Genomic DNA, 24,026 nt, shown 5'->3' with positions numbered 1-24,026 from the left:
CTGGCACATTTATAATAATAAGAGAAATATTTTTATCTATTGTTGCAGGTATAGTGCAATATTTTTAATAAAATAATAATTTAAATAAATAAAATAAAATGTGTAAGATAGCTTGAGAATAAGTAGATAAAAATAATTACTGTTTATTAAGAAACAAGTGATCTTGCAGACTGACAATGAGTGAGGCGGCTGTGAATATCAAGATCTCAAGTTCAAATCCCACTATCATTTTTAAGATTTTCTCAGGTCTGGTCCTTTTCAACGGAGTTCATCGGTCAATCGGCGAAATGAATCGGGCCTCCAAAGATTAATTTGCATGAAATCTCGAAGTAATACCCCTTTCAAAAGACACTATGCCACTTGTTTTTTTTTAGTAAAGAAGTTTACTTGGATTCTAGATAGAATCTTGTTTTAAATTTTAAATTGCAATGCGTTAAACTTCCAATTGGAATGGATATAGAATTTCTACGACGGATCCAATATATTTTGGGAAAATCTAACTGATTTTCGAAGAAATCCCAAACAAATTTCTATGCGAACATTAACGCTAATTTATTCAGTAATTCACTATCAGTAATAACTCCTCAGTAAGTATCCAATACTTCTCAGTAATTTGCCAAATTACTGTGATAATTGTGACAATTGTAGACCTAACTGTGTGTTGCATTTTTTGGACTGTTTTTGATTCTCTGCGAACATACAAAGTTAACCATAGTTCGTGCATTACTTTTTAGTTGGGGAATGCCCGAAGATATTATCTCAAACTTTATACGTAAGTACCTGGTAAAACATTTTTCATATATACTTATACACAAATTAAAATAATTATTAGGGGGGTATTCAAGGTCTATCATATATGAGATGCGAAACTAGCATCCTATGTGAATTTAAAAATTGAAATTTCAATTCGAAAAACACACGTGAAAAACTTGAATTTACTTATATGTGTGTACACACATATAAGACATATTTTCAGCACAACATCCTGCGAACGGCTCCTTAAGACTTATTTATTCATTCATTAAGTTTAATAAACTTCATGAACCAAAGGAAGATACTCACTTTAACATTGATTTAAAATAATTATATTTAAGTATGCAAATTTATATGCTAAATATGTCCATACAATTTTATACACGGAGAAGTTCTTTTTTTAAGAGAATGACTTCAGAGATAATTCATATCAAATTACAAAATAACTCTAGTAGTATCATGTTAGATACAAAAGAAGTATATAAAACTTTATTTTTACTAATATAAAAAAATTAGGAGTATCCTCCGGTTCAATATGATAAAATCAAAGGTATGTTTAGTTTGGCGAAAATGAATGGAATGAACCAATGTGCAGGGTGTAGTGCAGATAAAAATATTTATTTTAGTAGAAATTGCATTCGTTTAAATTTAATTTTCAAACACATTTTAAACATCATATCGAAATTTTCTAATTTTTCATATTGGAAGAATGTAGACAAAATGTCACATATTAAGAAAAATTTTCAACACCGATTGTTACGATTAGAACTCACCGATAAATATAGGAATATTCAACATTACAAACATAAGTTACATCATATATCTTTAGATTTATACAAAGCGTTCCCGTTAAACATTATTGCTCAATTTATATACAGGGTGTCCCAGAATTGGTGTAACATCTCTCGTAGACAGGTAGAAGGAGTAAAACTGAGTCGATAAGTCCTATATCATTTTGCTAGATTCGCAATAGTTACCGAGATTTTAATTAACAAAGATCCGCGAATAAGCGTGCATCGGGCTGTCTTACGCACGTAGGACAGCCCGGCGCGCTTCGCACAATTACATTGTAATATATATATGTATAGTATATGCTGTTATATTAGCTCCTCCCATATGTCGCTATGGGTAACACCGTCAGCGCGCGTAGCGCACTGGGCTGTCTTAAGCGAGTAAGACAGTCCGATGCATGCTTATTCGCTGATCTTTGTTAATTAGATCTTTGCTAAGATCTCGGTATCTATTGCGAATCTAGCAAAATGGTATAGAACATATTGACTCAGTTTTACTCCTTCTATTTGTTCACGAGAGATGTTACACCAATTCTGGGACACCCTGTATATTCAACAAACGTCTATAAACAAATATTTCTTAAATAAGAAACGTACACTTAACACAAACATTACGATTTTAAAGTCTATTCGCCTTCGTAATATTCAACCAATTCAATATTTTATTCATCATAATATACACAATTCTGACAAACAAAAATCAAACACATCTTATAGTGAATGGTCATTCAGTTTTAATAATCACAATCAAATACTATTCTCAAAATAGATATATAACCTGAAGAATTTCAACACAAAAAAATCTTAGATTTAAAATTAAATAAAAAATGGTTTATAAACTTAACAGGGTTAACAATCCCTAAACAAATCATAGAAAGTAACCCAATTTGGTGATAAATTTACACTTCTTATTAGACATGACAAAAAGAAAGTTGTTATAGAAACGATTAAGGACGTCAAACATAACATTATTAAATTCAATAAAACCATCAAATCAAAAATTCACAATGACATCACAACTTATGTAAAAGACTTCATCAAAGATAATAAACAACTAACACACACAGAGAAAGATATATTAAAAAATTCAAAACAAGTTTCTAAATTTATTAAAGATAATCCTAACATTATCTTTACTAGAGCAGATAAAAGGAATTCTACAGTAGCTTTACTTAAAAATGACTATCTTTCTAAAATGACCGACATATTAAAGGATGAAAAAACGTATACACTCATTGATAAAAATCCCTTACGTAGCATCAATAATCAACTTAAAAATATATTAGATAGATGGTTCACCAACAATTATATTAATACACTCCAAAAAAAACACATATACAATAGTGACCCGATACTACCTAGATCATATGGAATTCCGAAAATCCATAAAGTAGGCTACCCGTACAGAATTATTGTATCAACAATCGACACAGCCCTCTACATCATTTTTCACTTTTTCTCCACAAAATCATATATAATAGTATTCTGAATTCTCCGTTTTCAAATAAAGATAGCTTCCATTTATACAACAAATTATCAGGCCTAACTATTGAATGTGATCATATTCTCTGCTCTTTTGATGTCATTTCTTTGTTCACCAACATACCAATAGATCTTGCATTAGACAGTGTTAACAGAAGATGGAAATATTTACGATTACACACAAAAATATCACATCAAGAATTTTTAATGGCACTTGATTTCGTTTTGTCATACATATATTTCATTTTTAACAGTAAAATTTATAAACAAACATTTGGAACTTATATGGGTTCCCTACTTTCACCAATCATAGCAGACATTACGATGCAAGATCTCGAACTTAAAGCATTAAATACATTAACGTTCACCATTTCGATATATTATCGATATAGTTTAGATATATTGAAAGTACTAAATCTATTTGACAGAGCAAGACATAGATGAAATTGTGTTATAATATCTGACTAAAAAGGATAATACAAACATTAATACCAAAAATTGAACATAGAATAAAATTTCATTTAAAATGGAAAGAAGTTTTGAAAACTGTTTTCTCTCAATCAAATGTTGTACAACAAGAAATCAATCTATAACATCTGTGCACGATACATTTAAAAACGTCAATACAGAAGATAAAGAAAATTTCGACACAGAAATAATTCACGATTTGATAGTACCAATTATTAATATTGATAATAACACAGAATTCATTTCAAGCATAAATAAAAATGTCCAGTCAGGAGTTCTACAAGATTTAGCATCAATTATAAACACAAATGGAACTTGTGATAAGAACACAGAAGAACTAACTTCAAAAAAAGTTAGTGAAGATAGCAGAGAATCATATGTACGCGTAGAAATAATATTTTGCTATTTGAAACGAGATTCTTCTTGTTTATATAAACAGGTGCCGAAATTGCGTGAGACAAACATCTCGAATGCGTCAGAGGCTCGCTCAGAGTTACAAGGTCGAGCAGAGAGCAACGAGAGATCGAAGCGGTGGGGACGCGCACACAAGCGAGAACCGTGTGCTTGTAACTCTAGGCTCGCTAGACTTCTCGGCACGCCTAATCAACAACCTGCTCAAGCAGCACACGTTAGATCAGCCGCTTACAATACTAGTAAAGCAGCCGCACGCGTTAAACGCTATGTCACAAAAGATATCTCAACTTTTTGGTTATTCGCGGTACAATTGTATAAGATTGCCGCCGATATTTGCGTCCGATAAAACCTGAGTTTTTTAACCCGATCAGTCCGATAACACTTATTCCGAGAGAATTTTTTCGACGACCCTTGTCTAGCGAAATGTAATAAAGTAGATAGCATCTGCGTTCGTGTATGGATCCTCGCAGGATAAATACGAAAATCTTAGCGCAATAACTATCACGAGATCCGCTAGCCCGCAGAGTTCGATAAGGTAGAAAGCCGCCGAGACTAATTACATACGCGTTATTATCTAAGTTAATCAATCAGGTGCGACTCTCCAGAACAAATTATTTACAAGTAGTCAAGTTGAGCGAATTTCTCGCGTTCTTTGTAACATCAAGGACCGCGTGCTTTTTCGCCGGTTGACCGCAGGGGCTCGCCCTGCCAAATCGATTTGATCCGATGAAGACAAAATTCTCTTTTGTTATTTGGCCTAACAAGAAGGACAATGGCCCGGAAAACCGAAGATTCTAGGTTCGACTTTTGGCTGAAGAGTTTTTTTGCAATAGTTTAAATTAGTTTTGGGGGATATTCAAGGTCCTTCGTATACGTGATGCAAATCTAACCTCCTATTTGAATTGAAGAATTGAAAACTCAATTCAAAAAACTTACTTGTAAATTACTTGTGAACACGTATATATATTCGTATATATACACACATATTTCCGCACAAATATCCTGCAAACTGCTCTTAGAACCTTATATATTTTGTTAAAATTCTCTTTGTTCTGCGCGATATCGACGGCGAGCCAGTGCTTTTGATCTCACGAAAATTTTACACAGTGGAGCAACAGACTAAAAAACAATGCGGCTTCGAGCCGGTAGCTCACCAGTGCTGTCTTTTTGCTCGCTCTCGGTTGAATCGTACCACCTCCTCTGCCTCGTCTGTCTCGATTAGGCCAATCTCGTTCTCAGGTGACCTCTTACTCACGTTTTACTCGCACTTAGTGTCGCTTAAATTCGCACTCTAATTAACTATTCGCTTTAAGTGACGTATCAGTTCTCTTGTCTCGCGAGTTTTGCCACCTTATATACTCAGGTGACGGCGAAAGGCTCAGGACAGCGGGGAGAGGATTTCGGTTGTGACAAAGGTGGGCGGGTGCGTCTGTAGTCGTTCTACCACGTCATATTATATACATATGAATTATAGACATATAAAGTATAGACTGGAAATTGCGAAATATTTAAGCCTCTTGCACAATAGATGGAATAGCGATAGCGATAGAAATAAAAAAAGTTTTAAAGAGTTTATATTTAAAAATAAAGGTAGGAACAGCGGAATCTAACATACAAAACTACACATGTATCAATGCAGATCAGAAAATTGGAATAAGCAATAGCGATAAAACTTTCGACGAGTTGAAATTCTATGTTAAAAACTGTGTTATTTCTATGGCTATCGCTATTCCTTCCATTGTGCAAGGGGCTTTACTTCGCGACGCGTCGTAGACTATTTCGTGTGAATTCGTGATCAGCGGGAATATCCGAACGCTTCTCTCTGGAGTTTTACGGAATTCGACAAATTGCGAACTCACACACGGTAGGAAAAAAATTAGGTAAAATCGTACGCATAGATGTGCGTTGAGTCAGCGTAACTTAATAAAATCGTTTATTTACATTTGTTTTATTCGTGTGTAAACTAAAAAACAACACTTGGAAGAGTCAATAAGGTATGAACGCACTATAAAGTGACGAACACGCGAATTTTTAGCCGTTTATTGATTCTCCTATGTTATAACATCTATATTTTTGTATTTTGCGACTGAAGATGGACTCAAGTACGAGCCGAAACGTTTCACTTTAATGTAAAATAGTTTTTTGTAAAAAACATTTTTTATTATAATACATTTTAATTGTTGCTCGCTATTTAACCGGATTGTTTCAATTTTATTTTTATTTTAATATATGTATATAAATACATGTACATATATCTTATATATTAAATATAAGAATGGTTTTAATATCTTTGGAATATTTCTAATTTTCTTTTTACACGTAAGTTAAGATAAAAAAATAATACTGATATACTATACTTGTTCGTTATCCAAAACATCATGTTGCTTACAGTATGATTCTGAATAGAAAGTTTTCTTTGTATTCCTTTTATATTGCTAAATGCCATTGTGGGATTGTGAGTTGCAATAATAAGTTTTATAATTTCCACCGGCAAAATTCCAAATAAATCTTTTAAAAAATAATTGAACGATGCTTCTAAGCTCCTTCTAATTTTGTTATTTATTATTGTAGTTCTCTGAAGACGTTCAAAGAACCGAAAGTTTGTAGGTGACGTTAAAACATCATCTTTCTTTGCGTTGACAAAACAACTTTTAACTATATTAATCGAAATATCATTGGTCAGTACTAGGTTGTCATTAGGCATAGAGATTCTTCTTAGTATGAGGACCGATATTGCGTTGGGTATTAATTCCTTCATCTGCAACAAAGATATACACTTTGTTTTATATTTGCACATTTAAAGAAATCTTTTACATAGAAAGAATACATTTTGACGTCATTTAGCACAATTAGTATTGATCATACTTACCCGTAAATAATATTTTATTATCCCAGCAGCAAAAGCTGTTAATATTATGTCAGTAATTTTTGCTCCTGTACATTGTCTTATTTTTTTAATTTTTGTCAGAAGCTGCGATTTATTGGTATCCTTTTCCAAACGATAAACTGTAAGTTTCGCACCTGTTAATGTCCGACCTTGCAAAGAGCTACAAGATTAACTCATTATGTTATTAAACATAAAATATTTTATCTAAATATCAATAGACGATTTGATGAATATCGGTTTATGAAGTTTGTATTCACATATGTAAAACTTGGTATTTAAACATTACATATTTTGTATATTGAAAAACTTTATATAATTCTATTTAAAAATATATTATTTTATTTCAGTGTTTTAAAATATTTAAATATTGACGTGTTTAAATACTGACCTTTTGCCATCGGTCATCCTATTACGAACAATTTGAGAGACAAAGATTTCTAGAGAAAACAATATAAGTATTACTTTTCTTATGATTTCTTTAATTGTATTATATACTCCATTCAAGTGTAAAATAATTTTTCGTTTTGGATTAGTTTCTTGCTCCTTAAAATAGTTTTCTTTAGCAGACAAAACGCTGTCCTGGGGTTCATCCAATATTGTCGACACTTCATTTGTGATATTCTCGTCGACAATCACATTAAGCAACTTGAATAAAGCTTTACCATCACTAAGAGAATGATGAACACGAAATACTACAGGAACTTCGTCTACATCGGTATTAAAGCTGTCTTGAGAAGACAAGCTCGGATCCTTTTCAATGGAAGATTTGACGTTTGGACAACGTCTGCCAATAAGCATTTCCCACATCGGTTTGTGATCATCATACAACGGTCTGTTGCATATAAAACCTAGATTTTCTTGAAAGGTTGTACTGTGAACATTCTCGCAAGATCCATCGCAATTACTGATTTCACACTCCAACCATCTAATAGCGGTTTCTGGATTAAAGTCTTTTGATTTCTCCCAATAAAAGTAACCAAACTTTTGATATCTATAGTAAAACAGTTTTTCGAAACTTTTGGGGGCAGTTTTAAATACGTGATTGAATACGTTTCTCATATCCTTCAAGAAAGTCATATTTGTACTTCCTGCGGTTTTCTTCATTATGAATACGACAGTAATCGCGGATAAAGATGTATCTTCGACGGACCAAAAAGCATCCAACCCTTCCAACAGACCGGCAAATTTGTCTTCAAGTTGAATTCTTAGCACAGTTTCCACCCAACAACGGTAAAGATATATTCTTTAATTGTTTAATAAAATAGATTCTATAAATCTAAAAAAGTTGCGAGCATTCTACACAAAGATTCATCTTGCTCTTTACTTAGCAATTTATTTAATGTTGAAATTGTTGATGTAACGCAAAAAGTATCAACATTCTCTGTTGAAAATATAGCACACTAAACAAACATACATGTGCGTGTGGGATTATCGTACGTGTGTGGTTTATCTTGATGAAATAAATAATGGATGCTTTCCATTTCATTTATATGCGTACATGTATCTATAGTGCATGGTACGTATGTTATAGATCATGCACGCTCATCCATGAAACGAAATGTATCTAATAATTGTGGAACTGCTCCAATCGTTTTGTACCTAATTTTTATGTTTGTATTATATTCTTGTTTTTCTTTTGCAAAATCACTCTGTCATCATAGAAATTCTATTTTGATCTCTTACACACTACACTGGAAAAAAAAACTATTAACTCAACTAAATGCGTTTAGTTGAGTTTCAGTTTGTTATCTGAAATACTTAGTTTTTTAATTCAAGCATATGGTAATGAAGATAACAAATTCGTATAAGTTGTATTAACAATAGTGGTAATAAACATAATTAATTCACTAAACCATGAATTGTTTCGTCGAACATAAGTTGTGATAATTTCAAATAAAAGATATTGTTAAAAAAGATGAAATAGACCATTTCCATTTACTTTAATTATATATAATCTGAATTTCTTTGTACTAAGTATTTTATTTAATCAAACTGCATATTTTTATAAGCAGACAAAATATTGTGTTGTCCTATTGTGTTGTAAATTCAAAGTGTCCTATAGTTAAGCAAATTATAATTTTGTTAAAACACAACTAAATTGTTTCTTTCGGTATAATCTAATTATTATATCTATTGAAACATGATATTTTCTTACATTAATCAATATTTTATTGACAGTCCGTGACCGCTACATATAGTTGAATCGAATACTATTTTGTTACTTCACCAACTTTTTTTTCTCAGTGTACCGACAAGATCTAAGATCCAACATGTGACTATAATGATATTTTTTAAGTTTTGGGGTTTGTTTCAATAAACGCAGTAGTATATCAAGTGTTGTACAGTCATCAAATGTCAAACTCTTTCATTAACTCTATTCGATTAGAACTCGCTTTTTATTTAAATGTCTGGTAAAAAAGTTTTGATATATATTCCAATAGTCAAATGCTATCAGTATGCTAGCAGTATGCACGCAGATGTAATCAGTATTTTGCAGCAGATTCTACTCAGCTGTGTCATCATAGTGATTTGTTACGTTGAAGTTTTGATATATATAATTATATATAAGTATCCTACATAATTTACTCACTATAATGACACAGCTAAGTGGAATCTGCTGCAAAATGCTGATTAAACCTGCGTGCATACTGCTGGCATATTGCTATCATTTGACTATCGAGGTATATTACTTATACACAAAGTAAAATTATTATATCTAATTATGCAATTTTATCTATATATACAAATATGTCCATACAATTTTCTGGAGAATTACACGGAGAATTTCTTTTTTTAAGAAAATGGCTTCAGAGTATCAAATTACAAAATAATTTTATTAGTATGTTAGATACAAAAAAATTATATAAAATTATTATTTTTGATATTCAAAGATCACTTCAAAATTACAATATGACCGTCTGTCGATCACATTGTGATTTTGAAGTGATTTTTATATAAAATAGAAAGATATAATATTTTTATATAAGAATTTTAATTTGTGTATAATTATATATGATTATATATATCGAAAATGTTTTATCGGGTGGCCTTACAGAAAAGTATTACTACGGCAGTAGTGATTAATTATTGTCTTTTAGTAAGTTAATTATTAAATCGCAGTGATTTTTAGTAATTTAATTACTACTGTGTCAATAATTTTTAGTAGTTAGTAATTGTAGTATGTGTGCTTGATTAGTGATCCAATAATTTAGCCGTGTAATGAATTACTAGAGAATCACTGAGAGACCTTGGAATGAATTACTTGCTAAGTGATGAAACTATTTGATCCATTACTTAAACTCAATGATAATTTACTGACTCAGTAACGTGGCTGCAGAATAAATTACTACACAAGTACCGGAGCTTTATAATGAATTATTGACTCAATGATTTAGCTGTGACAAAAATTACTGGCACATTTATAATAATAAGAGAAATATTTTTATCCATTGTTGCAGGTATGTTGCAATATTTTTAATAAAATAATAATTTAAATAAATAAAATGAAATGTGTAAGAAAGCTTGAGAATAAGTAGATAAAAATAAGTACTGTTTATTAAGAAACAAGTGATCTCGCGGACTGACATTGAGTGAGGCGGCTGTATAATATGGAGTTCTCAAGTTCAAATCCCACTATCATTTTTAAGATTTTCCAGATTTGATCCTTTTCAACGGAGTTCATTGATCAATCGGCGAAATGAATCGGGCCTCCAAAGATTAATTTGCATGAAATCTCGAAGTAATATCCCTTTCAAAAGACACTGTGCCACTTATTTTCTTTTAGTAAGGAATTTCACTTGGATTCTAGATAGAATTTTTGTTTAATTTTAAATTGCAATGCGTTACACTTCCAATTGGAATGGATATAGAATTTCTACGACGAATCCAATATATTTTGAGAATATCTAACTGATTTTCGAATAAATCCCTAACAAATTTCTATGCAAACACTAATGTTAATTTATTCAGTAATTCACTATCAGTAATAACTCCTCAGTAATTATCCAATAATTCTCAGTAAATTGCCAAATTATTGTGATAATTGTGACAATTGTAGACTTAACTGTGTGTTGCATTTCTTGGACTGTTTTGTCATCCATATATTTCATTTTTAACAGTAAAAGTTATAAACAAACATTTGGAACTTATATGGGTTCTCTACTTTCACCAATCATAGCAGACATTACGATGCAAGATCTCGAACTTAAAGCATTAAATCCATTAACGTTCACCATTCCGATATATTTTAGATATGTGGATGACATATTATTAGCAGTTCCCAAAAACCAATTAACACACGTCCTTAATACGTTCAATTCTATTGACAAAAGATTGCAGTTCACACATGAATTACAGTCAGATTCTGGTATCAGTTTTCTTGACACACGTATCATTATAAACCAAAATAAGTTGACTTGTGATTGTTACCACCAGCCAACTTTCTCAGGTAGATACCTTCACTACTTATCGCAAAACTCACTGTGTCACAAAGTTGGTACCATTATTACTTTAGTTGATAGAGCTGTGCTATTGTCAGATCCTATCTACCACCACAAAAACCTACATTTAGTCATCAATATCTTGATCAAAAATCATTATCCGAATTATTAATTATTAGAATTGATATTCAACATTATTAATAAAAGATTAAAGACACTATTTAACACTAAACTGAATTGAAAATACACAAATTTCTGACAATAGCAATCATAACACATGCAACAATGATGCCATTACATATTTTGTCATGCCTTATGTTTCTGATAAGTCCGACAAGTTTAATTACATGTTTAAAAAAATAAACATAAAATTTTCATCACAGAAATATTTCTCGATTAAATAAATACATTAAAACTTACAAGGACCAAATCCCCTTTGGAAACAACAAAAATGTAGTATATCGTATAGAATGCGAAACATGTAATGCAAATTATGTTGGACAAACAAGAAGACAACTAGAATAAGAGAACACATAAATTATGTTAAAAATAAAAAACTGACACATCAGTATTGTACAAACACTCTTCCTCTACCGGTCACAATTTCAACTGGAACTCAGTCACTATACTTGACAAAGAATCTATTATAAACAGACTACATCCGAAATGATCTTTATAAAAATGTATAATAATATTATGAATATATAATGACAGATGTCATTTTATCTTTTTTATTTATTATCTTATATATTGAAAGTAATAAATCTATTTGACAGAGCAAGACATAGATGAAATTGTGTTAAAATATCTGATTAAAGAGGATAATACAAACATTAATACCAAAAATTGTACATAGAATAGAATTTCATTTGAAATGGAAAGAATGTTTGAAAACTGTTTTCTCTGAATCAAATGTTGTACAACAAGAAATCAATCTATAACATCTGTGCGCGACACATTTGAAGACGTCAATACAGAAGATAAAGAAACTATCGACACAGAAATCATTCACGATTTAATATTACCAATTATTAATATTAATAATAACACAGAATTCATTTCAAGCATAAATAAAAATGTCCAGTCAGGAGTTCTACAAGATTTAGCATCAATTATAAACACAAATGGAACTTTTGATAAAAACACAGAAGAACTAGCTTCAAAAAAAGTTAGTGAAGATAGCAGAGAATCATATGTACGCGTACATAATTGCTTTTTTATTATCTTAAACATATTCTTGATATAATATTATAGAAATAATATTTTGCTATTTGAAGCGAGATTCTTCTTGTTTATATAAACAGGTGCCGAAATTGCGTGAGACGAACATCTCGATTGCGTCAGAGGATCGCGCAGAGTTACAAGATCGAGCAAAGAGCAAGGAGAGATCGAAGCGGTAAGGACACGCACACAAGCGAGAACCGCCCTCCGTGTGTTTGTAACTCTGTAAGGCCAGAGCCTTCCAACTCGCGCATGGCGTGCGGTTTGCGCATATATATAATACTCCTATATTGCTAGTACGGTGCCGACCTGAAGCCACATGTTACGGTGCAGACAATATAGTAGCCTTTCTCTCCAGCTGCTTTGTGCGCATGCGGTGAACATTCAAGCACGTTTGGGCATTTTTCTTTCTCGCGTTCTTTCCAATGCTTTATCTCGCTCGCACTCGCTTAGTAGACGCGCCTGCGCATAATGACGCTCGACTATCTATGCCCATATTTGGACTTCGTGCGTCTCCCTTTCTCGGGCCTCGTGCCTCTCATTGCGAAGATACGCGACTAGCAATATAGGAGTATTATATATATGGGTTTGCGTCATAAGATTTCTATACGGTCACGTGATCAGTTGGAAGGCTCTGCTCTAGGCTCGCTAGAATTCTCGGCAGAGATGCCAGTTCGTGGACTTAGTAAGCATTCAGCATCAAGTGGAGGGGATACGCACACAGGCGACAGCCGTGTCCGTGTGGTTGGCCAACCATTGGCCGAAGCGCCGAGCGCACACGGACACGGTTGTCGCCTGTGTGCGTATCCCCTCCACTTGATGCTGAATGCTTACTAAGTCCACGAACTGGCATCTCTGATTCTCGGTACGCTTAATCAACAACCTGCTCAAGCAGCACACGTCAGATCAGCCGCTTACAATAATAGTGAAGCGGCCGCACGCGTTAAACGCTATGTCACAAAAGATATCTCAACTTTTTGGTTATTCGCGGTACAATTGTATAAGATTGCCGCCGATATTTGTGTCCGATAACACTTATTCCGAGAGAATCTTTTCGACGATCCTTGTCTAGCAAAATATAATAAAGTAAATAGCATCTGCGTTCGTGTATGAATCCTCGCAGGATAAATACGAAAGGCGATGGCCCGGAAAACCGGAGATTCCAGGTTCGAGGAAAAACTCCTGGCTGAAGAGTTTTTTTCGCAATAGTTTAAATTAGTTTTGGGGAATATTCGAGGTCCTTCGTATACGTGATGCAAATCTAACCTCCTATATGAATTGAAGAATTGAAAACTTAATTCAAAAAACTTACTTGTAAATTACTTGTAAACAGGTATATATATTCACATATATACACACATATTTCCGCACAAATATTTTGCAAACTGCTCTTAGAACCTTATATATTTTGTTAAAATTCTGTTTGTTTTGCGCGATACCGACGGCGAGCCAGTACTTTCGATCTCACGAAAATTGTACACAGTGGCGCAACAGACAAAAACACAATGCGGCTTTGAGCCGGTAGCTCACCAGTGCTGTCTTCTTGCTCGCTCCCGGTTGAATCGGACCACTTCCTCTGCCTCGTCTGTCTCGATTAGGCCAATCTCGTTCTCAGGTGACCACACACTCACATTTTACTCGCACTTAGTGTTGCTCAAATTCGAACTTTAATTAACTATTCGCTTTAAGTCTGACGTGTCAGTTCTCTCGATTCACGATTTTTGCCACCTTATATACTCAGGTGATGGCGAAAGGCTCAGGACAGCGGAGAGAGGATTTTGGTTGTGACGAAGGTGAGCGGGTGCATCTGTAGTCGTTCTGTTACGTCACATTATATACATATGAACAGTATTATTATTATTATTTGTTGTTATTATCATATCTTGTTATTATTTAAACTGAAACCTAAGAATAATATTTTAGAATAATATTTAATGCTCTTTTAATCATTAACTTTTATATTTCATATTATCTTATAATTTTAATTTTTAAGTATTTATAATAGTTTTATGCAATAATATTTTATATATATGTATATAATTAACAATTACAAATATTTACATATAAGTAAAAATTGCCAATATTAAACCGGCTTTTTGATTAATCCAATGTTTGCAACGCATGTTTTTTTGTATATTTATACATAAAGACATATACAATATTTATGCATGACGCATGTATATTTACACATAAATATGTCTTCATGTATACTCGTATACCTATACCTATAAAGACTTGGGTTACAGACATTGATCCAATCGAGGAGCCAATATTGGCAACCTTTTCCTAAATAATTGCATAAAGTACACCGAAATAAATAAAATATTTGTATCTTAAGGTTATAGTATTTAATATAGAAGGTTATACTATTTAATACAAAATATTACTAATGTCTTAAAATTAGCCTGATTTCTTAAAAATTGCTCAACTTTTTCTAATTGTTGTTTTGTTTCTAACGGAAGCGTAAAAGAACAGAAAACTGATTCTTGTCTTTGAATGCCGTTACTAGGAGCTTGATTTAGACCAGCATTTTTTATGTCTCGTATATTCTTAGACGTTTGCCACAATTGAGCCTTAAAATAGTTTCGATGGCGAATTATTTCTTTAAAATATATTTCTGGAAAACTAATTATTATAAATATTTTTGTATAAATATATTATACACAATAAACTAAAGATAAAATATATACCGTTTTTATTCTGCATTTGAGCGTGTGTTGGACATAACTGACATGTGCATTTTACGGGACTAGTCAATAAAAAAGAATTTCTATTCCTGGATTAACAGCGTTGTGTTTTAAAATGATCCTGCGGCGCAGCAACTTGTTTTCCTGCAGTTTCCAACATTTCTTCAAATTAATAAAATTAGTTTAAATTAGTCGATGAATATAATTGGTCGTGTAGAGCTGTTTGCTGGATGTTGTGCGGAAGATAAGTCTATATATACAGGGTGTCCTAGAATTGGTGTAACATTTCTCGGAGACAGGTAGAAAGAGTAAAACTGAGTCGATAAGTCTTATATCATTTTGCTAGATTCGCAATAGTTACCGAGATTTTAATTAACAAAGATCCGCGAATAAGCGTGCATCGGGCTGCCTTACGCGCGTAGGATGCATGCTTATTCGCTTGGACACGCCGTTACGCGCGTAAGACAGCCCGATGCATGCTTATTCGNGGATCTTTGTTAATTAAAATTTCAGTAACTATTGCGAATCTAGCAAAATGGTATAGGACTTTTCGACTCAGTTTTATTTCTTCTATCTGCCTACGAGAGATGTTAAACCAATTCTGGGACATTCTGTATAATTTGACGGGCGCGATGCACAAAAAAACAAACGCAATTGAGCATAGTGAAAAAAAGGTACAGCAAAGTGAAGCCGCCGCGTCTACGACGCCGCGCGGCTTGGTGGGAGAGTGACTTATGTATGCATAAAAGTATGTGTGGCGGGGAAGGCGCTTAAGAGGGTACTGGATACCGACTATAGCGACCTGTAAACCGACGTTTTTATGACCTAAATGTCTTTATTTTTTAATTTTATTTACTGTACGACATTAAAAGCGCTTCTACAGAAGCAAATAAATATAAAAAACTGTATGAAGCTTTTGAAAATGGGCATATAATGCTTTTTTAAACTCTTTTTTCATTCATAATAATAGTATATGATATCAAATACACATCATCACAAACTCAGATTTCTCTCATCAATGAGATAGTCAAATCATAATTTGAATAGCTTATTCGATTTGTTTTTGTCGTATGTTTGGCGGTAATTCAGTACAAATACGTACATAAGCTTAAAAATAATTTTACATACATGAATATATGGTGAGGTTATAGAAGAAAACTGTCTAAGAAAAAATTTGTGCTGAATTTTGACATTCCAAAGCACACCAGCCAATTTTTAGCACAATTTACTTATTTCTGGAGAAGCATTTTGGATTTGATGCTTCTTCTTCTTCTTTGCTTATATGGCTCACGCCCCTGCGAGAGAGGAGCAAACGCCAGTCTATCGATATACATTCTCAGAACGAATGTGGGGGGGGGGGGGATGTGCAGTTTTTACCTACTACCACGCGATACACGGCCGTCTTTCACAGTGGGCGTGCCCATCTATGTCGGGCTCGTGCTCAAGATGGTATGACTACAATCGCCTTGTGGGAGGGAAATTAATTCGGGATTACACCCTAATTAATTTTTGGAGGCCCGATTCAGTTCGCCAATCAACCGATAAACTCGGTTGAAAGGGACCGGCCCGGAAAAAATTCTTAGGTGGTGAGCGGATTCGAACTCGGGACCTCCAGGTTCGCAGCCCCTGCACTCAGGCCGCGAGATCACTGGGCCGGTCGTGGATTTGATGCAGTAAATACGACACAGAATCTGATTTAAGAACGTCGGTTTAGGTCGCTGTAGTCGGTATCCAGTACCCTCTTAAGCGCGTAAGTCTTTACCGAGTAAGTCTTTAACGAGGTTCTACTGTAGCTGTTAGTGTGACTTATATTTTTGTAATTAATGACAACGTTGTTCTTTGCCGTCATATAATTAGCGATGTTATGGTCTAAGCGTAGTATTACATTTCTGTGTTTATTCTTAAATCTTAAATGTTATATATGTATATATAATTTATCTTAAATCTATATATAACTTATCTTAAATTTGTATATAATTTATCTCAGATCTTTAATGTTATCTATGCTATAATTACTTAATTAACTTTCAAGAAAGAATTAGATTTTTTTTTTTTTTTTTTTTTTTTTTTTCATTATATTAAATTTTATATAATTTTATATAATTTATTTTATTACAAGTAAAAATTCATTTTCAGTTAAATAATTATTAAATTATATTTTAATTAAACTCATGTTAATTATATTTACGGCGGGAAGAATTGTCTCTTATCCTCTCGTACCACAAATACTAATCCAAATAGGCATTCGGCTTAAATTTGTAAGTTTGTTTATAAAACTGGAAAGTTTCAATACATAAGATATATCTATATTTTTTTAAAGTATTATATAACAGACGAGCAAGTTTTTGTGAAGCAGAAAGATTTGTGATATTTGAACTTCACCGAGCATAAAAAAATATAAAATATCGCAATCGTTACATAAAGGTAAGTTTTCTATTTATGTACATGATACATAAAGATATTTTTATGTACATGATACACATAAAGATAATCTTTTTCTATTATATTTGTTGATATTTTGTGAAATGCTATATATGTTAACTAATAAATATTATAACTTATAAGTATATTTATAAACACATTATAAATCTCTCTCTAGCTAGAATTAGATATATAATAAAACAAAACTTAAAACAATAGATAAAACTAGAATATAAATAATAAACCAAACTCAGGACCTCTATGAATAAACACCCTGGGTCTCGGAGAGCCGTTATGATGCATGGCAACTCGATCTTTCAAAGCTTTATAAAGTTCTTGTAACTTCCGTTTTTTCTCGACTTCTTTCTTTCATCTACGACGCTATGCATTCTCCCTTTGCACCATCAATTCTACGCAATGTTGTAAAGTTGCTACTCTTTCACTGGTGACTTTAAACGTTATTGCTTTTCCCTTGAAATTCACTGATTGTTCAGCTGGATTAAACAATGTCTCAACTTTCTTTTCTGAAATTTATTTTAAATAGAACATTGCCCTAATAGGCACATTTGTGAAAATATTGCACAAAAATGGCATCATGAACAGCGACGATTTTGCAATGATTGCACTAAGATGATTCACCATAACGCAACAGTTTTGTCGAAATAAAATTTTGTAAATAATAATTGTCAAAAATTGCGAAAAAGTCGTTATGCATTTCCACAGTATATACTTCCAATAGGCAAATTGTGAAAATATCGCACAAATATGACATCATGAGTGACAACGATTTCTTGCATTTCTTTATATGCAATCATATTTCTACATATTTTAAACATCACATAGCTGAATTTCTTTTCTCAATTATTGGACAATTTCTTTGTGAAATTAATTTTGCAAATATACTGCTAAGATGATTCGCCATATCGTTATTCTTTTGTCGAAATAGTATTTGGAAGATAATTTTGCAAACAACTACAAATATTTCAAAAAAGATCAATGTTTTTACATCTATTTCCTAAAATATGTCTGTATAATTGCAAATTACAATTTTAGTGCAAGATTTCGTCACATAATTTTGTAAATGGTTTCCTATCAGGGTGATGAAACATTAATCTACATTAACATACAAAGATGTTTTTTCGGGTTTGAACCGCGTTAATGTCATTTTTATACCGACGTGTCATTTTTATATACTCAGTATCAGGCTGCTCTTCAAACCCTGATGAAGTGAGCTGTAATGTTCACGAAACGTCGGTATAAAAATGACATTAACGCGGTTCAAACCCGAAAAAAACATCTTTGTATGTTAATACTACACACCGCGAAAGCATCAAATATCAAATTAATCTACAATATATTACAATCATGTAACATTTAACACGGAAAATATGTAATTACAATTCAAAATAATTAATGTAATTACAATTCAAAAAACTCACGTGAAAAACGTGAATTAGATTATATGTGTACACACGCACATATATATATAGACATATTTCCCACATAACATCCAGCGAACGGCTCTTAAACGACCAATCATATTCATTTATTAGTTTAAAAATAAATAAATATACTTAACACAAACTCATTATCTTAACTGCTGAATCATAATGTGTTCAAATTATCAGGTATACAATGCAGAATTGTCATACATAACTCTCTTATCTTGATATTAGCTTTGTTACAAACTAATCAAACCACGACATCCAAATCCAAATTCTGTCCTGCTCGGATTTGTAATAACACAAAGTATCATCTTTGAGTACAATAAATCTAGTTTGCCAGCCATGTATGTAATTGGTCCATTTGGATGTACCCTGAAGTTCCGGAATAATAACCTCATCCGAGTCCTCGTCATCGCCCTCAATCTCGGCGTCTACGATGCACCATGCACTCGGTGTCTTCGTTATTGACGACATCTCGTAACGTCTTCGTCACTTTATCAGCCATTCTTATCTCAATATTCTCTAATTACAATACCTCACAATTTTTGTCCGAAACACGCTCTTAGACATCGCCTGACTCAAATCGGAGCCAGAGATCGTTCGACCACGTGATACTGCACCGAATCTGATCACGGGGGACGAAAATTTACGAAACAATCAGTGGAATTCTGCGACAAGACAAAATGTCTTTAAAACATCCTCTCTCTGACAATTACGGTACATAACCTGTACATACAATCTTACAATTACAACTAAATTTTGTCACGTGCAATATATATATATATATATATATAAACATACAAAAATAATAATAATAAAATTAATAAAATCTTAATAATATAATTAATAAAATCTTAATAATAATAATAAAATTAATAAGATTTCTATCCTTACTTTTTTTATTATATCATACGCGCACATTTTTCATTTTCTCACTTTTCTTACAAACACAAACAGCGAAGTCGGTAGCCTGCGCCCTGTACTAGTGCGCACTGCCCACATAGCATTATCACTCTTATTAATAATTAAATAAGTTCTCCAAAATAATAATGGATTTAATATAAACATTTATTTATACGTCTATCTGTCATTTATCATAGAGATAAATATCGCACGGAACTACATAAATATTTTTTATGCAATAATAAACGCTCAGTTAGGTAAATATAATGAAAAGCACGGCAAATATATTTTTTAATACTTTATTACGTCTTGAAAAATATATCTGGTAAATATCTATAATATACGTTTAATGGTTGTCTATACTAGAGTTATTACGGATATCTATAGTAGTAGACGTAGCATAGATATGCATTAAACGTCCATCCATCATCCATCATGGAGATGGAGCTATAGATGTTGTATGGATCTCTAATAGACGTCATGTTCTGTGTGGGTAGTATTGTAATATTGTATTATAATATTTAATATTACTGGGATATTGCAATTTTACTGCGATATTTGCGTAATATTACATGCTATGTGTATGATGACCATTATTTTATAAAATGAAACCTGCCAATATAAATGGGTTGGAATTTTTTAATGTTTTACAGATAAACACGTAACTTAAAAACATTTTAAAAGGCATTAAATTTTGCTTCTGTCTTCCTAGATCTAACGCTTCTGAATCTAACTGAACGAGTCTTTTTATTAGTATATATCTACCAGTGAAAATATTCACTTAAAAATCACAATATTAGCTCTTACGAAAAAGAATTATTGCCAATTACATATAAATAAAGTCAGTAATATAAGTATTACTGACAATCACAGAAGAATAGTATTAGATATTACAGGAATCACTGAAAATATTACTGGCAATTACACAGAATGCCAGTAATTCTTTCGTACCACTGCCGCAATATATTACTGCCAGTAATTCTTTTTCGTAAGGGAGAAGCATGTATTTTTATATTAAATGCAACTCTGACATAACCTGTATACAGTTTTATGAATTTTTAACACACACCTGATTTATTAAGAAAATCAAAAGTTAATTTTCGTGAAAAGTATCAAAATTACATTTTTTTAGATGATCGTCGTAGCTATGTGAAAAATAATTTTACTATTTCTTTTTACATTTATAAGTATCACGTTACAAATATTACATAACATAGATTAGTCGACGTTCATAAGGGTCTTTGTTTTCCACTAAAAAATATCAATATTAATAGTAGTAAATTTGTTTTCAAAAATACATAAACACGATATTGCTATATAAATATACATTTATACGCACTATGTGCATAATAGATATAGAGTATGCCCACAACTAAAATTGTTTTTACTTTTTAGAACATTCCTACAATATACAAAAGTGTTTCTTAATCTTACACTTAAATGTGTACTAATAAAAATAAAACTGATTGTTTGGTGCAACACAGGAAAGTAAAATATTATCAAAACTTAATCGAGATTTGTATTTACCAATTTTTTTCCACAAGTGTTTTCACTGAACGATCCGATGATTCCGAAAATTATGCGAGATCATTATACGCAGAGTCTATTTCACATATAGTTTCGTCTAATATTTCTCTGATTAATTTCATATCTCTTATTACTGCTTTATCAACCAATAGAGACAGATTTAATTTGCCTTCGTAAGTAATTAGACCTAAGGACAACCCGGTTGTATGTCTAAAAATATAAATTTTAATATATGTATATATATATATATATATATATATATATATGTACATATATCTTATATATTATAAATATAAAAATGGTTTTCATATCTCTGGAATATTTCTAATTTTTTTTTTACACGTAAGTTAAGATAAAAGATAATACTGATATACTATACCTGTTCGGTATCCAAAACATCATGTTGCTTAAAGGATGATTCTGAATAGAAAGTTTTCTTTGTATTCCTTTTATATTGCTAAATGCCATTGTGGGATTGAAAGTTGCAATAAGAAGTTTTAGAATTTTCACCGGCAAAATTCCAATTAAATGTTTAAAAAGGAAAAAATTGAACGGTGCTTCTAAGCTACTTCTAATTTTGTTATTTATTATTGTATTTCTCTGAAGACATTCAAAGAACCGAAAGTTTGTAGGTGACGTTAAAACATCTTTTTTATTCGCGTTGACAAAACAACTTTCAACTATATTAAACGAAATATTATTGGTCAGTACTAGGTTGTCATTAGACATAGAGAGTCTTCTTGGTATGATGGCCGATATTGCGCGCGCGTTGGGTATTAATTCTTTCATCTGCAACAAAGATATACACTTTGTTTCATATTTGCACATTTAAAGAAATTTTTTACATAGAAAGAATTCATTTTGGCGTCATTTAGCTCAATTAGTATTGATTATACTTACGCGTAAATAATATTTCATTATCCCAGCAGCAAAAGCTGTTAATATTATGTCAGTAAGTTTTGCTCCTGTACACTGTCTTATTTTTTTAATTTTTGTCAGAAGCTGCGATTTATTGGTATCGTTTTCCAAACGATAAACTGTAAGTTTTTCACCTGTTAACGTCCGACCATGCAAAGAGCTACAAGATTAACTCATTATGTTATAAAACATAAACTATTTTATCTAAATATCACAATAAACGATTTGATAAGTATCAGTTTTATGAAGTTAGTATTTACATATGTAAAAATTGGTATTTAAACATTACATATTTTGCATATTGAAAACCTTTATATAATTCTATTTAAAAATATGTTATTTTAGTTAAGTGTTTTAAGATATTTAAATATTGACGTATTTAAATACTGACCTTTTGTCATCCTTATTACGAACAATTTGAGAGACAAAGATTTCTAGAGAAAACAATATAAGTATTACTTTTCTCATGATTTTTTTAATTGTGTTATATACTTCTTTCAAGTTTAAAATAATTTTTCTTTTTGGGAAAGTTTCTTTCTCCTTAAAATAGTTTTCTTTAGCTATCAAATCGCTGTCCTTGGGTTCTTCCAATATTGTCGACACTTCATTTGTAATATTCTCGTCGACAATCACATTAAGAAACTTGAAGAAAGCTTTACCATCACCAAGAGAATGATGAAAGCGAAATACTACAGGAATTTTGTCTATATCGGTATTGAAGCGGTCTTCGGATGACAAGATCGGATCTTCTTTCGTATAAGATGAAGATTTGGTACAACGTCTTCCAATGAGCATTTCCCACATCGGTTTGTGATCATCATACAACGGTCTGTTGCATATAAAACCTATATTTTCTTGAAAGATTGTACTGTGAACATTCTCGCAAGATCCATCACAATTACTGATTTCACACTCCAACCATCTAATTGCCGTTTCTGGATTAAATTTTGATTTCTCCCAATAAAAGTAACCAAACTTTTGATACCTGTAGTAAAACAGTTTATCGAGCTTCTTGGGAACAGTCTTTGATAAATGAAAAAATAATTTTCTGATATGCTTCAGGAAAGTCGTATTTGTACTTCCTGCGGTTTTTTTCATTATTAATACGACAGTAATCAAGGATAAAGATGTATCTTCGACGGACCAAACTGCATCCGACCCTTCCAATAGACCGGCAAATTTGTCTTTAAGTTGAATTCTTAGCACAGTTTCCACACAACAACGGTAAATATATACAACCATCAAAATCGTGATAAGAAACGGAGCAAGCAATAAAAAACAAACAAGTCCTAAGAATTTTCGAATTACTATTTGACATGTTTCACTTAATATTTTAGATTGCATCTCGTTTACAGTGTAAAATTGTCAGTTAAATTGAAGATTGCTGCAACTTGGATATATTTTACCTGTTTAATATTAATTATTTTTAATATGTGTGTAAGGATGGTTTTTTATTTCCATAAGAAAGCTTCAAATAGGTACGACGCTTGTAAGTAAAATAAAGCTGAAATCCACAACCCTGAAAATAAGATTTTTATGTTTATTTTTGCATGATGAATCATTTGTGTAGTTGTGTAGTTTATGTTTCTTGTGTACTATCTAACTTGAGACATGGAAAGAGGACATTTTTGGTTTTTNGAAACACTTTGATGAATATCAACTAATTATTT

General features: G+C 31.9%; 1 protein-coding gene across 8 annotated transcripts in view; it reads right to left on the bottom strand.

Annotated features, from left to right (window-relative positions):
- The window catches only part of LOC109861745, a 19,493-nt gene extending 5,326 nt beyond the window's left edge, over positions 1-14,167 (bottom strand). For 2 of the 8 annotated variants that reach the window (XR_002251019.1, XR_002251020.1), the window contains exon 1: positions 5,063-5,304. Coding sequence is in view for 1 of the 8 variants with exons in the window: in XM_020441536.1 (XP_020297125.1) it covers positions 7,184-7,899 (716 nt within the window). In the remaining 7 variants the exon portion in view is untranslated. Of the gene's footprint in view, positions 1-4,844; positions 5,043-5,062; positions 5,305-7,183; positions 8,527-13,985 lie in introns of those variants that run through there. The other 6 variants (XR_002251018.1, XM_020441533.1, XM_020441534.1 and 3 more) reach the window with 5 other exon arrangements.
- Positions 14,168-24,026: the final 9,859 nt, after the last annotated feature.

This window comes from Pseudomyrmex gracilis, unplaced genomic scaffold, assembly GCF_002006095.1.
Source record: "Pseudomyrmex gracilis isolate BER0280 unplaced genomic scaffold, ASM200609v1 scaffold_987, whole genome shotgun sequence".
NCBI lineage: Eukaryota > Metazoa > Arthropoda > Insecta > Hymenoptera > Formicidae > Pseudomyrmex > Pseudomyrmex gracilis.
The sequence above is the reverse complement of the archived record's forward strand: the minus strand, read 5'-3'. Positions and strand labels throughout refer to the sequence as shown.